Here is an 18250-nt window from a genome sequence, read left to right on the forward strand (position 1 = left end):
ACAAACTAAACAAAGAGATGTAGTGAATAAAATATATATATATACTTCGTAGAAAAAGAAAATAAATAACATAAAGAAATTAAACCGTGACTTATCGCTTGTAGACACAAGTGCTTAATCCTCTGAAGCTCGATCTGATAAATGTGTCCCTCACTACTAATAAGTATAAACACTGACTGACAAGATCTTGTATTCATCAGTTAAATTAATTTTTTTATGGCCCATTTTTATTATTCTTCCTTATATGTAAAATAAAATGTTACACAGTGATTGTATGTTAAATAAAATATTACATGGTGATCACTAAAAACTTTTATCATATAAATCTTAGATTTCATTCCAGTTTATATCATGTTACTCATAGACTAAGTTGTATTATGATTACTTTCATATATATATATATATATATATATGGAATAAAAAATCACTTGCTTGTATAACTGCTGTTTGAAAAACAGTACTTCGTTACAAAGTAAAGTTATTGTTATTATACCATGTATTCATACTATATAGCATAATATATATATATGGTACATATATACCATAGTGTAATGAATACACTGTAAATGGAAGATTAAGTATATTTTATTATTCACTTAAATAATTTGCTTTGAAATCAATGTAAATTTTCTTAGTACTTATGGAAGAACTATTGAATTAATGAAGTCAAAATATACCTACCTGTATGTTCTGTTGATCTTATTCTGATTGCTTTTCAGGTAGAAGTTGATGAATACAGTAATTATAACAAGGCCCTTGGTGCTCTAAATGAAGCAGCCAAAACTCTTACGAATGTTGATCACTATTCCAATGTCAAAGAAGCGATAAGTAGAAAGATAGCTCTTGTGAACAAATTTTTAGATGCTAAAAGGTATTTATTTTGATTTGTTAGTATAACATAGGTCATCAGCACCTTTTGTTTATATTATTATACTGTACGGATTATGTTTACTGTATCGGGCTGGAATGGTGCAAAACAAGTCTAGCTTCTTTGTATAGTGTGTGGGAGAAGATCAACTGTGGTCTGAATAAATTATTATGCTGGTCTTCTATATAATATTTTAAAGGTTTAGACATGACAGAAAAGTTTAAAACTTCATGAGTCTTTGAGTGAAAAAAATTAGGTGAATCTAATATATAAGTAAATCTCACTTGATTTTTTTTTTAAAAACTTATTAAAGGGGAATGTATGTTGTGTTCTCATTGATTTCAATTAAACGTTTTTTGGTGATTCTGCATTGAAAAAAAAATTGGCACATTTCCGACCATTTTATTCAATGGGCCCAATGAGCTGAGAAAAAAATATAAAACACTGAATCAAAATCTGCTATAATTTTCATCATAAAAAATTCTTAAAACCTAGTTTATTTAATAATTTAATATTTTTTGAATTTAGAAAAATTAATTTTTTTTTTTAGTTTTTAGTCTTCAAGTCCTTTAATCTGCTCTAAAAAATGAATATTTTGATTGAAGAACTATGTCTATATTCAGTATCCTAACTTGTGATATAAAATATAATAAAGTAGAAAAGTATTTTCAGTGTGTTTTACATATTTTTTCCTCAGCCCTTAAAGTACAGTGGATAAAACTAATGGACATGTGTACATTTTTTTTCAATCTGTTATAACCCAAAAAAGTTTGATCGAAATCGTTGAGGTTACACAGTGCGCTCTCTATGTTAGTTCGAAAATATATTTGTGGTGAGCTAGCTTCTGAATATTTATGAAGGTTGGATTGGGTGATTAATTGGTTAAGAAGCTTTTATCTTCCAGGCCTAAGTTTGAGTCCGCCTGTGGCTGATAATTAATTATTCTGTTAAATCAGGTGTGGATTGACCTTAGGATTAGGAGACCCTCCTCTTTAATTAGGGGAAGACATTGGCGGTTGAGAATGGTTTCTGATCAAAACACTTTCGTGTACAACCATTGGCGTAGACTTCCTTACAAAATACTGAACTCAAGACCCAAGAGCCTTCATGGGTTGTAATGGTAGTTTTTTTCTACAAATTTTCTTGACTTCTGAGACCTTATATTTTAAATGTTTCGTTAGGTGTGGAATTCCTTGGGAATTATATAACTTACAGTATTTGATTTTAAATTAAATTTCATATTTTCTCCATTGTAGCAGATTTGTGATGGAAGGCCACATTATGTCCTCAGAATAATTTAATGATTTGTAAATATTAATTATTATTTGGCATTATTTGCAAATTTACAATTAATATTATCTTTTTTTTTTTTTTATTCTATTTATTATTTTTCAAGGTTTTATTAAATGAAAGAGTATTATTTTATTATTTCAGGTTGTTTGAAAGATCTGAAAGTGATGCGGCTATGGATATTTGCCGAATGTTAGTTGCAGAAGCAGATGGAGATCTTGTTAAGAAAGGGGATGTATTTGCTCTGATGGTGGAGAACTTTGTAAGGGAAGGAGACTTAGCATCTGCTAAGGCATTAGTTAACCAACTCAAAGTCTCTCATCCCAATGAAAATGTTGTTTTTTATATTACTCAGGGTATGTTGTTGCTGTTATTATATATATAGCAGTGATATTATATATTTATTTATCTGGTTTAGATTGTTTTTAAAATCTTAACAATTTTTATAATTATTATTACTTAAAACAATTTTATTTCTGGGGTACTATGCAACACAGAAATGTGAGCACTATGATGATTTTTTCACTATACCACTTGATTCATTTTAACCCAACAATAGTTCAGCATTATTAGGTTAAAATGAATATTAGTAATAGTTTGGTTAATATTTTTCTTCACTGGGTTTCTAAGATTAGTTCAAGCGCATTTTCATTCTCTTAATTAATTATTTTTGTTTTATTATTATTTATAAAATAATAATAAATTTAAATCGGGTAACTTAATTTCTCTATAGCACGTATGCTTACATCTGTTAACATTTTACATTAAAATTTATATGTACATAAATATGGTAATTATTAAATACTATGTAACATTAACTTCAAAATTTTATATATATAAATATGGTAATTATTAAATACTATGTAACATTAACTTCAAAATTTTAATGTAAAAAAAAATTATATATATATATAATTTTTTTTTTATAGATATTTTGAAAAAGTTGGGCATTGATGCAGAAATGAATTCTCCTGGAAATGAATTTGAAGTACATGAACAGGAAGAAGAAGTGATTGATGAAACTAGTGACTGAAGAGAAATCCTCAATTTTTATCCAGATCTCTTGTGTTGTATAGTATTTATTGTAAATTAGTTTTGTTACCTGATACAATGTCTGATTCCGTCCATTTTTATGATATTTGTTTCAATTAGGAATGTTAATGATATTTAAATAGATCTATTTGATGTTATTCATTATTGTACTCATGCAGGTTTAGTATTTTTATTTTGAAATGTAGGTTCTAGTTTTTCTATTTATTGAGTTCTATTACCTTCCTAGTAATCAAGGATAATGTAAACCATTTTTTTTTACCTTCACAATTATTTGGCAATTGATACAACTGAGTTATTGTTGCTTAAGCTATGATACCTTGTAATACTAATAAAAAGTTAATAACACTAAAAGAAAACGTTTCATTCCAAAGACAACTCTAAAGAATTCTCGAAGTCAGAAAAAATTACGTATGTATCCTTCAAACGATGGTCGAGGCGAAAAATCTTCAGCATTATGTGTGGATTTGTTTTTATTCTTTAAAGTATTAAAATTATATTGTCGTTTTTTTTAGTTATGAGATATCACAGCTGCAGCAATGTTATATTAATTTATTTACCTCTAGCTTACTTTTCACAATTTTTATCATTTGACATTAAATTCATATCTTGGATTGAGGGATTAAGATGGAAAAGATTGTTAGCAAAAAATTTGTTTTTACTGCATTTTCTTTTTTATTTTCACTTACTTATACATGAAATAGGAAAAAAGGCCTTGAGTGTGGAATTTTCAAAACAGCTTCATCTAAAGTACCTTAAGTTTTGTGTATTTCAAACAATTGACCATCTATGATTGTTAGTTTAACAAAAATGGGTAAATATCAACTTCTTTGTTTGTGTGAAATTGTTTTTAAATCTCATATCCTTACTTATAAACTGTTATATTCTAACAAATATTTGAACTAATAATCTTAAATGCTATCTATGTCTTAGTTTTAGTATTATTTTTGAGACATTTATTTATTTTAATTTTTAAATTATGTGCAATATTTTTCATAATGAGTATATTTTTGATATTAGCTTAGAAAAATGGTTTATATTTCCTTTGATTGAAGAATTCTTGCTAGTCATAATTTTCTCTTTATTGGAATTTTTCTTTTTTGAATGAAACTCTGGTAATTATGAAAAAAAAGTTCTTTTCTAACTTTTACTTGATCAATTGGTTGTTATTGTATTAAGCTATATTATCCTGATTTCTTGAATCTATTGTTAAATTATTACAAATCCTATCTTTTTTTGTTTTAGAATTATAGTTACTTATTTATTGATAAGTATTATTACAAGCTGCCACAAACTTGGGCAATGAGTAATATTGATAATTGAACACATTTATACCAAAAATAAAAAGATTTTTTTTTTACAATGGCAGCCCGCTGAGCAAGTTATAAAAGTTGGTGTAGTTTGTTAACATCTAAATAACTGCTTAACTGACACATGTTTTCTTGTTTTTATATATCTCACAATAAACATATAACTAAACGTCACATTGACCAAATAAGTTACCTGCTGAAATCTGTGATATATTCAGTTATAATAGTGTCATATTTTTCTTGAAATGTTACTTGTAATTAATCTTGTAAAATAATTAATTTAATCTATATTCATGATTTTCTTTAATATATCTAACCTGTGATGCTAAGTAATGTTCAAGTTAATTTTTATGTTTTTCTTTCTGTTTATAAAAACATCAACCACCAACAATTTTTTTTGCCACTCAATAGTTATGTATTTTAAATCTGTATATTTGTTATCTTGATGTGATGAAATAAGAATAAAAAAAAAAAAACTTTCTGTTTTCCTTCTTTATCAAAATATATGTGAAAAGTAAAACGAAATTTAATTATTTGGTTTTATATACTGTTGAATATTTTAATTGATTGAATGAAGACAACTTCCTACTACATTTTGAAGTAGTTAACCAATATTTTTTTCTGTCATAATTGTTTTCAATTTATTAACAATTTTGGTTCCAGCTTACAATGAAGACGGAACTTGTCATCTATGAACAATAGATACTGGTATATTGAACTATAAATAATTCTTCAAGTTGTATTCTAACAATTATTTTTTGTCATTTATATTATTAATATTTTGGGTAAAATATTCTATTAATTTTAGTACTCATGAGGGAAATTTAAAACTAGATAAACAGGTTCAACATTTTTTTGTGCTATTAAATTTCATGATTTTTTTTTTTATGACTATCAATGAATAAGAGATATTTTTCTTTTTGGTAATTATGAATTGTTATGAGGTCGGCATTTAAGATGGTAGTGAGATTGGCAAAGAGAAGATGGTGGTGATAATGCCCAATAATTTTTTATATTAAAAAGGAAAAATTATTACAACATACCTCTGTCTTCATGTGTTGTTCTCTTCCATACATAGTGTTGATCAAAAGTTTTTTTTAAAGTTTTATTTTTAAATATAATACCAAATGTTTTTCTCTGGATTAAAAAAAAAGTTTAAAAACTGAAATAAATAAGGAAAAAAAGAGATGTATCTTTATTAGTTTTATTTAATTTTACAAATTTAAATAGATTTATAAAGCAAGTGTGAGCATGACATATATTATGAGGCTCTCGGATATACAATGGACTCAAAAATCTTGAGTAAACAGCCTAAATAATTTTAAGGTGATGAGAAAAGTGTTGTTGACGTAGGCAGTAGGATATTATTTACATGTAGATAGTGGAACCTATGTATATGCGAATTAGAGGATATGTAAAGTCGACGTAACTACATAAGCAGGAGAGCACTAGTTCACTGGGGCTTGGGTTCATCCTTGCGAACCCTGTGTCCTCTGAAGGACGCCTGAATCTTGGTTGCAGCTTTGTTCAGGTCCGGGTCGGACAAGTCTATGTCCAGCTCCTCCTCCCCATCCTCCGGCTGTTAACACAGATTTTCTTTTTATAATAATGTTTTTTTTCAGGTATCAATTAAAACATTTAATAATGATCTATACATTCATAGTCTAAGGGGATACTTCATCTCTCTCCTTAGCATCTTATTTGTTCTACCATTATTGGGTTGAGAGTGAAGATGTGGAATGTTCCTAATGTTATGTGGTCAATAATGCACTCAATAATTCTGGTACAGATAAGATGTTTGGGAGTGGGAAAAAGAAGGTGAAAATATAAAACAAATTATATAATAATAAGAATTATGTGATTTTTAAACTATGCAATATCTCTGTATAGAATTAAAGTGATTAAATAAAATATATTTTTCTATGAATAATTATTATTTATTATAATAAACTTTATATCATCAACAATTCATGAAAATATACCTTTGTTTATAAATCCAAGTTAAGGAATTCACTGAAGGGTGGTTTCACATTTTTACAGCTTGTCGAAGATATAAATAATGATTTAGATGGCCTGGAGAGTAATTGTAGGAATAAGGTTTAAAACAGGTCACGTGTTGGGTATTCATCCCAGATAAAAAGTAATATTTAACATCAGATTAGGTCTATATTCTGATTTCTCAGTAAAATGTACCATCCTATAGTATGATTTCGCATCAACTAGCTGGAAGCAAACAGAGTTTATTTCCATCACTTTGGATTGGCCTTCCAATGACAAAGTGATGGAATAAAATATTCCAATCCAATTCCAAATAATCCAATTGTGGCCTTCCAAATCTTTATTTGTTTCCATTGATTGTTGAAATAATTTGAGTGTTTGGACCCATTTTTACTGCCCACAAGGAGTAATTCAGCATAAGAAGCTAATAATATAAGGGTAATATCCTGATTATCAGAACTTTTTTCAAATGTTGGAGGTCCCTGAGGGAACCTCAGATAAACTTTGGGAGTTAAAAAAGCCTATAGTCAAAGGTGATGCTACTTATTAGTTTATAGTAAAGGTACAGCAAAGAACCACCCCTCTCCAAGATATGTCTTATAATGTACCTTGGAGAGAAATTAGAAAAAAACACATTCCTTTTAACAGTTACTCTCTTGAGTGGGCTATATATTTTGCAGCTGACTTCATACATTAAAAATGTTTATCTGTTATGTAATGGTATATTAATAATATATAAGTTATCCATTATTTTGTTTAAAAAAGTGGCTAATTATAGGTTTGATACACCAGTTTTTAAACGATTCAAAAGCAATTTTTTTCAGCTTTTGAAGACTTGCGCGCAAATAGTTTAAACGCTACAAAAAATCTAACATAATTTAAGGACGACATTTTTTGAGAATTCATTTTTCCATAAGCATCTTTTTTTTCTTTGTTACTCCCTTCCTGATCATTTCTGACATATGGGGGTTATCTACAGGGTATCACTATATTCTAACCATGGGCGCGAAGTCATTTTAGATTCGTGGGACCACCACACAAATAAAAGTCGATCCTCCCAATTATTACACAGATTGTAATTATCACCCATAAATTGTAAATTCTAGAGTTACTTGCACTACAGATTTTATTCGCTTTAGACGTATCAAGTTTTTTTTTATTTATGAAACCCTACCTTGCCCTTTTTCTGCACGGAATTACAGGCCCTCCAAATTGAGCCAGGAGGTCGAAAATTTGTATCTGAATTGAGTTAAAAGAGTTCTCAATTTTTTTTCTCATACTCTTCGGTTTTTAATTTATGGAGAAAATAATTATATAACCTTTCAACTATTATGTAAAAACAAAAACAAAATTGAAGGTAAATATAAGATTTGCCACGGAACTCTGTCACTTATGTTTTTTAAAAGTATCAGCAAGTATCATCCAATAAGGAACTTGTTAAAAGTTTTCCAAATATGTAGTTTATCCAGTAACATAATTTGGTGAGTGACTTTAAATGTTAGAAAAGTGGCGGCAGTGAGTAATCTATGTTTTAAATTTTCGATGTTTCTAATTTTGGTCATAGAATACTAGTGAAAAATATGGAAAAGTCAGGAAATTAGTTCAAGTCTTGTCATAAACACACTGATAAGTGTATTTTTGAATATTCGGCTACAAGAATATTTTGACTACATTCAAATACATTGTTAAGTCAATCATAAAATCACAATATTGTGGCTATCCATCTCGTTCGACTGTGATGAATAACATTATAAACTCTATTCACGATGTTATAAAACTGGCTAATTTACCAAAGGAAAAAAGATGAATGAGAGAATGAGCTAAATAGAATTAAGTGACTATTAAAATACTCTATTATGAAAGGTCCACTTGGTCTGGAATAATCGAGCAGAAAAATGGCTTCCACTGGAAATATTTATACCAATTAGGGCTACACACAATACTTCTTCTTTTATTTTCCTAAAACCTTTCATATATATAATTAATTGCATATATAATTATAACTAAACCGGTGAGAATGAAAGTAGAGTAAGTCATTTTTCATTTATAGGAAGAAATTGAATGTTTTATAAATGTAATCAAATGATATATGTACTTATTCTATACATATATTATTAAAATACAAGGTATGTGCTTAGATGATATATTTATAATATAGTACATTTACAAAGGATTCAATGTCTCGCAATAAATGAAAAGTGAATCATGCCGCTTTCATTCTCACCGGCTCAATCATAAACTTTGGTTGAGAATTTAAAAATTGTATTATGTTTTGTTAGCGTTTATCAGGATGAAGTTCCCTGAAACTAACAAAACACATATCAAAACCACATTTAAAACACTACATAAAATCAAATTTATTCTAAGAATTAAAATATCCTTTAGAAAATACGATCATGATGATATTAATTTTAGTTTGTATAATAGTAATAAACATAGATTTAATTTGACGAACATGAAAAAATAAAAATATTATAAACAAAATACAATGCTTAAATAAATATTGTACAGATATAGTCTAGTGACATTAGGCAAAAAACATGTTTGTCACCCTCCCCTATGTGCGCCTTGTCGTAAAAATTCGAGTTTAGGTTTTGGGAAGGGATTGAGAAGGGTCAGGAAAGAAAGTTTTTTTCTCAAATATCTCAGGACATAGAGGTTTAAAGCCAAAATGTTTATATATGATACAAAATCAAGGTCAATTAAAAGTTATTCCTATAAGGATTAGTTCGTTTTAATTGTAACACAAACTATTCCTGAGATATCGAAAGCACTAAATAGAATAAATTTCAATTTTTGCAAAAATTGAGCATATATACTTTTAAATTCCAATCTTCTTGTTTTTGGCTAATTGGCCGATTGTTGATTATCTAATTAGGTTTAAAGATTATAACTGTTTTTTTTTTTTTTTTACTTTTTCTCTTCAATTTTTAAGTATAACCCAATAGTATCTATTTTTGTTCTAGACATCATACATCCATTCATACATATTTGGGAAAGAAAAAGTGCCATTTACCACTGTCTTAATGATGGTGATAATGTCGGAGTCATTGTAACGGACCATTAGCTAGGCATTAGTAAACTGTCTCTTGGCTCCATCATTAGAGACTGCCCCACAGATTCTATGGAGGATTTGGGGTTCAAACTTTGCGAAAGGCAGTTGCAGAATCCTAAGAAGTTGTAGCATTCTGTTCCATAGGTCAGCATGGGTCTGCTGATCCAGGGTATCACCTATTTGCCATTATCCTACAATGAATTCCAGGATTAATTTTCTATCTAGAGATCAACTGAGTTCCGTGATATATATTTTTTTTTACTTTTTCTAAGTTGTGATGACCAATATAAACCTGTCCCTCAACATTTTGTTTACATACTGTTCATCGTTTTTATTTCCATTTTCTATAACCTTGCATTTTAACTAAATAGAAATCCATTTATAATGATTAAAGCAATTATGAAAAAAATTATTACGACCTGTATAATACTTCATAACATATCTAGTTCGGAATAACGTATCTCTGAGCATATGCATGAGAGCAGAATTACGTTGTAGTGATGCTCATCGATGTGGAACGTTAGATATCTGCAATCTGTAAAGTGACTCCACGGGTATGGAATCAATAAAATATCGATACATGATAAAGATAGCGAGTCGAATTGGCTTTTATAATTGAAACATCAACTGTATTGAAATATCTAACTCATCTATGTGTGCTATTGAATATGTCAATGGTATTGAAGTCTCTAATATCTAGATCTCTTGCGAGCCAAACTTATTTAGATAATGAAAATGATGAGTTCGTGCTTATTCAATTGAATTTTCCATTTTTCTGAATTGTCTTTTGCTACAATTTTGTCTTTTTGTTACATTGGTACGAATTAGTTCAGTCTGCTTCATTTTGCTATATATAAATAATAATGGAGCGGGGTGGCTCAGTGAGTGAAGGTACTGTGTTAGCGGGTTACAAACTCCAAAGGCCCGGGTTAAAATCCGGCTGTGGCAGATGATTATTTATTCTTTTACTGTAGACGTGAGTCAACCTTGTGGGTTACTTTTATAAGAAAAAGCCTCATAAAGTGGGTGGGTAGAAAAATCTGGCGGTTGAGCGATACCGTGATGAAATCACCTCCTAGTATAGTACCATTGTTTAAGAAACTGAACTTCCTTACGCAGTACTGAACCCTTGACCCTCCGTGGGTTTTTTTTAAAATAATAGATATTTTATCTTATTCAAGAAAATTATATTCTAAAAATTTATACTTTTAGCATATCCGCATTGGTTGTGCTCGATTACACGAAAACAAATAATATATCTATTCAGTGTAAATTAATTTGAAAACTTTTCAAAGATTGTTAATACAAAAACGAAGACGAAGAATTCAAAGTGCACATTTGAATTCATCGCTTTTAATGCTGGAAAAAAAATTAAAAATTAAATGGCTTTCCGTGCTTTAATAATTGTATAGTGTTTAATTTGAAAAAAATTGTTAAATTAGCTTAAAAAGAAAAAAACAGTCCTGTGATAGTCCATGAAATGTCTAGCCCGGCACTGATAAAGGTGTGATAGATTCGTGACCTTACGCCATTCTAGGGAAATTGTGTTCTAAGCAGGTTGTCTCCTGATCAATGTAAGGTACTCATTTTAAGACTGAGTGAACTAAGCTAGAGTTTTTTCTTTTTCATTCTCCTCTTTCTACTCCGACCACCCCGTTCAGTTCCTTATCCTCCAGTTTGTAGCTACATCTATGCCTGAACTATCACAAATCGTTCCACATTCATGATGTAATTACTTAACCGTGATTTTCAAATAAAAATTTTCAGATCCGAATTTCCAACAGAACTCTAAAAATGTTTTTAACTGTTAGCTAAAACCACTGTAAGCTTAAATGCAAAAGCTCTTTATTTAATTCGAAATTTACTAATTTTATTAACCTATACAAATATTTTGATTCTGTTTTTATTATTTGCATTTATTTATTGGTCAAATCGCATGTTTTTTTGAGAATCACTGTTATATTATTACAACTGAGTTTAGAGAAATTATAATCCTTGGTACATTTATCTTTTTTTTAATTAAAAAACAGGATTTTTGAAGTCTTCGTTAGTTCGAAGGTATTACGGTCATCGCATTAACTCAGGTCTTGTCAATTCTGAAGAATCCTTTGTTAAGTTTCCGATATCTAATAATTTAAAATATTCCTCTAAATCACACCGAGATCCTCTGGGGTGTAACGTTAAATTAGTTTACCCCAGGGCAGAAAACAAATTAAAAATGATTAAATATTTTTTGTAAAAAGCCGAAGCTGAGAAAGACTTCCTTTGGCCCCCTCGTCTTTTGTGGGCTCTAATCATGCTTTATCGCTTTTAATCAGCACTCCCTCCAATTTTTCTTCTCTCTGAATATTTCATAGGGTTCCTGATTATTTATTATTTAAACTCAGATATTAAAAAATAAAGTTATGAATAATATAAAAAACATTTTTTAATTTTCGGTTAGATCTATTAAATATATTGGGTATACTCCTATCAAATATTGCCATTACTTGTAGGATTTCTAGTCTCAGTGGATTAAGTTAAGCTGTTAATCTGAAGAGCACAAAAAATGTTATCGTCTGCGGCTAAGAGGATCTCTTTATTTTACATTGCAATATGTCCCGACTTTATTTGTTTCCGACTTATTTCTTATCAATCTAACCAATTCTTATTACTTAACGATAGACTTAACTCCAACTCTAATATTTTCTCTTTTGTATTACATCTTCAACATTGATAAAGACATACACTTTATAAAAAACAACATAAGTTCAGATCTCTTAAAAGATGCAGAATCTAATTTGCTGAAATTGCTGTGGTGACGGACTTTTCACAATTGAAAATATGTAAATCTCTTCCATAGAGAAAAAAATACCAATCCTGTTTCAATGGTGAAGTGTCTCAATTAAAAAAGCGTAAAAAGAAATAGTAGAAAACATGTGATTGGACCTGAAATGAATTTGCACAATACAAATTAAAAAAAAAGTAATATGTGTGAAATAAAAAAAAAAAAAAGTAAGTATAATTTAATAACTTGGTGAATACATTTAATATTAAATTAAAATTTAATTATACTTTAATATTTAATTACAATTTAAAATATTATCTATAATATCATCTAATGAAGTTTTAGAAAAAAATAAATTAATCGTGCTGTACTAATGTAGAAATTGAGAAAACAAAAGAATCAAATTTATTTAAAATAAATATAAATTGATTGATGTATATAAATATTAAATCATACAAAAGCTTAGAGAAGAAACAAATCGAGTGAATAAGGTGAATAGATAGATAATCAAATGCCTGTGAACCATTTATAACAAAAACTGTGTTACAAGAAGGTAACTCAACTTCTACTTGGGTAACTTGGATCGATTTGTACGCTGATTCCGGAATTGATATGCCTATATTGATTTGTCTTCTATTTCGATTCAGGATGGCGATAAGGTTTAGAGATGTCCAAGATCTCAACTACAAAATGGCGGAGGGCTGATGGAGTCTGTGAGGTCCAAAACAAACACATAGTTTTCGCTCCCAAGAAAATTCGCAGTAGACTACCTAGGAGACCTTTACTAGCATTTATCGAAGCTTAATTATAGTGCGTTCAGTTCTGTTCCTCCTGTAAAGTCACGAAACTTATCTAAACGAGTATCATTGAAGTACAGTGTAAACTCGGTAATCCGATCTTCGGTACTACGAACGCTCCAGTAATTCGAACTGGCGTAAAAAACAGTTACTTTTTGAGAAAACTCAGCAGGCAATAACATATTTGTTTTAAAATAAAAATGCACATATGTAAAAGACATTTTGAACTTCCAGATTTATAGGCAAGTTATTGTAATCACCAGGAAAATTGAAGGCGGGTATTTTCTCACAGCTTCAATTATGCGTTATCTAATTCCTATGAACATGTTCATAATATAGGGATTCAATTAAAAAAATCAAGTTCTATTACCGTACAGCTCTATTCTCGTTCGTAATTGCACAAGAAGAAGAAATCTTTTCGAAATTGAATAATTTGGATCTCAAAGATGTGTTATTTATACTGTTCAGTAAAAGACCATACGCAATTCATGGAATCCATCCATTGTTGAGGAAAGCTAACATCCATGAAGTATCTACAGACAAAATGGCGAAGCCAGCCGACAGATGATTTCGACCTCGATTAAAAGTATAAACCCTGATGCTTCAGTGAATGATACAGATGTTGAAGGTCGTTAGGAGAATGAGTTCACAATTAAAGCTGACGAGGAAATCGATAAAGATTGTTATAGAAGTCTCATTTCAATCACTGCCTGAAGTGGCTAATAGAGAATGATATACTATGGCAGCATGTCTTTATCCAACAACGTCTGAGAGAAGAGACAGTGAAGAAGATTCTGCCAAAGTTCAGCAAAAAAAAAAAAAATAATAATAATAAAAAAAAAATAAACAGCTTGTTTAAAAAGATTAATTTTATAAAACTTCAAACTGTCAAATTTACAATAAAATATGTAAAAATAAGTAAATAAATAAAAATAGTTATGCAAGTTCATATTGTTGAATTTGTTCACACCATTTTTACGATCTATTTATACTTTCTGTAATCCGAACACCCCCTGCACCAATCGGTTTGGATTGCCGGGATTACACTGATACACTTCTACCTAACTAACAGTTAACATCTGTTTTAATTACAAACAATAGAAAAACCAAAAATATGGTTAAAAAAGGCGATCAAATGGAAAGGAAAGTGAATAAAAATAAAATACCAATGGCTTAAAAAGTCTTCAACGCGTAAGTTGGTGGTTAATTTAAAGCAACGTCTATGGTAACAATGAAAAAAGCCTTTTGTTGCCAGGAAGCATAAAACTCACAACATTGTTGGCTTTATTATTCACTAAAGCAGTTTGTTTAATAATGAATAACAATACAAGCTGTAGGTAGGAACGTAATAGGAACAGTACGTATTATTTAAGTTGTTACGTCATTACTAAATACTATTGTTGGAAGTAGAAGTAACAAAAGTGGGCATTGATGTCCTCTTCCAGTTATTGCTAAAGTTTACGATTCAAGGCTTAATGCTTTTGTAATAGTGTAATAATCCGATCCTGAGGAAAATAACTCCTTTTATTATAAATAGAGTAACAGCTTCATAATAACATTTTTATGATCATCAAATATTTTATTAAATAAAATATAAAATATATATGTTACCCGATAACATTCCAACATTTTAAAATACCTATAATTTTAATAAATTAACGTACGTAATTTTTTTTTTTTGTAAATACCTAACAAATGATAATAATGAACAGTAGATGCAGAATTCAGCAAAAGCAGATTGCAACAGTTCAGTTATCTCCAGTAGTTGACAAAATTTACTGTTTTTTAGTTTTTATTTAGTGTTTTTAGTTTCTGAATTTTAAAATACATTATTTCACAAAAAAGTATTAAAAATTTAGTAATTAAAAAAAAATTAAACCGTACATAAAAAATAAATGATTTTTTTTTTTAATTTATCAATTAATTTGTTCTAAATTTTTTCTTGCACGGTTTAATAGTTTTTCGAGATAACTTGTTGATATATGATTATTACTACTGACAGTTCATTTAATAAAACTTATTGTGCATATTATTTGTTTTTTATTATTAAATCAAATACATTATATTTTATATATTTTACTAATAATTACATACTTAGATATTGTTTCTTATGTTTTGTATCTGTTGTGTACTTTTTAATAGTTTTAAGTATAACTTTATGTATGTGAGTTATAAGACTTAAAGCCACTTAATCTTTATTTGATTTAATTAACTATATATATTAGTATATGAATATGGTTTATTATTAATAAATTATATTTCATATATGAGCTTTCCTGCTGGCATAATGACTGACTCCAATTTCTAACATTAAAAAAAAATTAATAATATTAATCATGAAAACAATTCTTATCTTTTTTATTACCCAAAGTATGACACAAGTTAAAAAATATAACAGTTTAATAAAATTTACATACTCTTCTTAACCATTTATTCAGGTCTACTTTGTTGTAGAATCAATATTCAAAATACAAATACTGATTTTATGAATTTAGTCGTTCATCCAACTGAGTGGTTCATAATGTTCTAATAATTGAATATATTGGATATTGTTATTTTATATTTTGTATATGTTATATAATATTAAATAGTTTTTAGTATAATTGTATATGTTACACATATTCATTACAAAACTCAGAGTAAATGTGGATTGATGGAGTTAGTCAATAAATATATACTGATGACTAAACCCTACTGAAATATTTTTACACGAGGAACACTTCCCTTGGATTAATGGAACAAAAACATTAAATAAATATTTTGTATAAAGAAAAATAATAGTAGTGAGGTGTTAAGGTAAGTTCGTAATAATGTCACGATCTCATTTACAGAAGGACTTGGCAGTCTTAGGACCTAAGCCCTTTAGAAGGGAGCGAGGTAGGGCGTGCCTACAGTCAAATATTAAACCAGAAGTCGGTCTCAATATCCAGCCTGTTTGCTCGAGGACTGGGAGTAGCTGCCTGCTATATTTGACTCGAGTAGTCCCTGCCAGGGATGAACACTCAAATAAACAGTTCCATTTTTGATAACCGGAGTGTTTGGATCTGAGCCTTTGCCAGAATATTCAGAAAGGCCATCACTTTTCTTGCGAATAAATATTTAAAACAAAAAAGTAAAACATAGATTATTTTCATTATCCATCGGTAAAAAGCGCCTATTACTTTAAATATCTATGCAGGCTTTAAAGAAGCGTTGTATAAATTATTCGCTACGAAGAAAGATGAATCGAATATGGAAATGAGGACGATATCACAATGGATTCTGCTTGACCTTTAAGAGATAAATATAATTTATAACCTGCCAGCTATTGATATTAGCTACTAAAGTTATTAAGTTATAATGCGGAGTGACTTATAGAGAAAAGGCCATGGTGGTCGAATGTGTTGGGGCTTCTATAAGCTACCAAGACAAAAGTAGCAAAGCACAATTGTGACCAATCAAAACGATTAGGGGAAAAAATTTAAATTAAGAATTTTTATTTAATAATGAATTTTACAATAAAAATACTTTCATTAATAATAAGATGTCACCATTGTTTTCTGTTTTAATAATGATAAACATTATCACAAAAATAATTGATAATATAAATTTTATATGATACATAACTGCTTCAAATTAATGTTGATAATGATAGAGCAACTGTAAATAGAACAAGAAAGTACTTAATTTTTTATTCATTTATTTTTGTTTTTTAGACTTTCATTATTAGACAAAAACCGCGTCGCAGAGTGCAACCAATCAAAATGGTTAGGGGCAAAATTAGTATTAATTTTTAAATTCAGAATTCGTACTAAGTACTAAAAATATACAATAAAAAAACTTCCAACATAATCAATCCCAAGTTTTTAAAATTATAATCATTATCATTTACTATTATAAAAATAATTAGTAATATCTATTTTATTTATAATTTTTCCATTATAACATATTTTTAAAAGGTATTTTCCACTAATGTGGTTTTACTTGACCTAAATTTCTTTCTGTTTGTTTTTCCACTGCTTTTTATTTAAGGCTTCAACGTAATTTTTTTTTATAGTTAAAAGTGTGTTCTCGTTTTCTTTCACATCTCAATTTTTTTTTTTTGTTGTTTCATTAAATAATTTAGAGAAAAAATTAGAATTTAACTAGCTAGAAATCGACATATTTAACTATACTTTACTTTTCCAGTCAATTATATTATTACATAAAGGTAAAAAATTTGTTTGTTCAAGCGAACTAATCTCAGGTACTACCAATGTTTTCAAAAAACTCTTTTTGTATTAGATATACCGTTTATTGAGGAAGTCTTTACACTATGTAAAATCGCAATAAAACCTATAGAGTCAGAGTAGTAAGTTCGATCAAAAAATACAGTTGGATATGGTCATAATCGTTATATATGCAATAATAATTGATTATTAAGTATTTCCAATTTGATAAGAAGAATCTGTTTAATACCTGTTTAATTCATTTTACTGGAACCTATAGTGTCATGATCAGTAAACAAAACCAAATTATAATTGAATTTCAATTCCTATTTCAATTAAATTTAAATAAAATATTCTTATAATAAAGTTTATCATAGTAATCTTAAAACAGAATTTAAACAAAATGAGATCTTATCCTTGAATGACGGGGGTGACACCAACGGAAACTACGGCGCTAAAAGCTATCTAACTGACAAGACAGTTTAGTCACGCGGGTTAAACATCATCGCTAGAACTAAGGCGCTATACATTACCAGTTGGAGGGGTCTTAAATTTAGTTACAGCTTTAATTTCATAGGGTCTCTTGTAATAATTACCATAGCTATTCAAATACATATAATTTTTTTAAAAAATTTATTAAACAACTATTTTATTTTATAATAGTAAATCTTAGATTAGTTAACATACACATTACAGAATACGATATAGTTCTTCATTTGATGTCTATAACGTTTTTATTTTTGAAAAATTGACTTGTAGTTTACTTATAAAATAAGTAAACTTTCAACTTTGAAATAAACATGGTGCTCCTCCTCTCCTTTTAAAAAGGGTTGAACCTTAGGGTATTTGTTGGAAACACTACGGTGAACAAAACATTTCTATGGACAAAATAAAAAAACGGGTCGAAAGTTACGTCATAGAGGAAAAA

General features: G+C 28.6%; 2 protein-coding genes across 2 annotated transcripts in view; one reads left to right on the forward strand and one right to left on the reverse strand.

The window, feature by feature from the left end:
* rempA (intraflagellar transport protein rempA) overlaps positions 1-4984 on the forward strand; it is a 32492-nt gene extending 27508 nt beyond the window's left edge. Inside the window, exons 21-23 of the mRNA XM_014430760.2 lie at positions 720-871; positions 2303-2514; positions 3088-4984. Coding sequence (XP_014286246.1) covers positions 720-871; positions 2303-2514; positions 3088-3191 — 468 coding nt within the window. The 3' untranslated portion in view covers positions 3192-4984. The remainder of the gene's footprint in view (positions 1-719; positions 872-2302; positions 2515-3087) is intronic.
* Positions 4985-5708: 724 nt separating this feature from the next.
* LOC106687080 (probable inactive protein kinase DDB_G0270444) overlaps positions 5709-18250 on the reverse strand; it is a gene marked incomplete at its 5' end in the record, with an annotated part of 30903 nt that continues 18361 nt past the window's right edge. Inside the window, 1 exon segment of the mRNA XM_014430761.3 lies at positions 5709-6097. Coding sequence (XP_014286247.3) covers positions 5972-6097 — 126 coding nt within the window.

This window comes from Halyomorpha halys, unplaced genomic scaffold (assembly GCF_000696795.3).
Source record: "Halyomorpha halys isolate HHAL.00 unplaced genomic scaffold, Hhal_1.1 Scaffold912.1, whole genome shotgun sequence".
NCBI classification, from domain to species: Eukaryota; Metazoa; Arthropoda; class Insecta; order Hemiptera; family Pentatomidae; genus Halyomorpha; species Halyomorpha halys.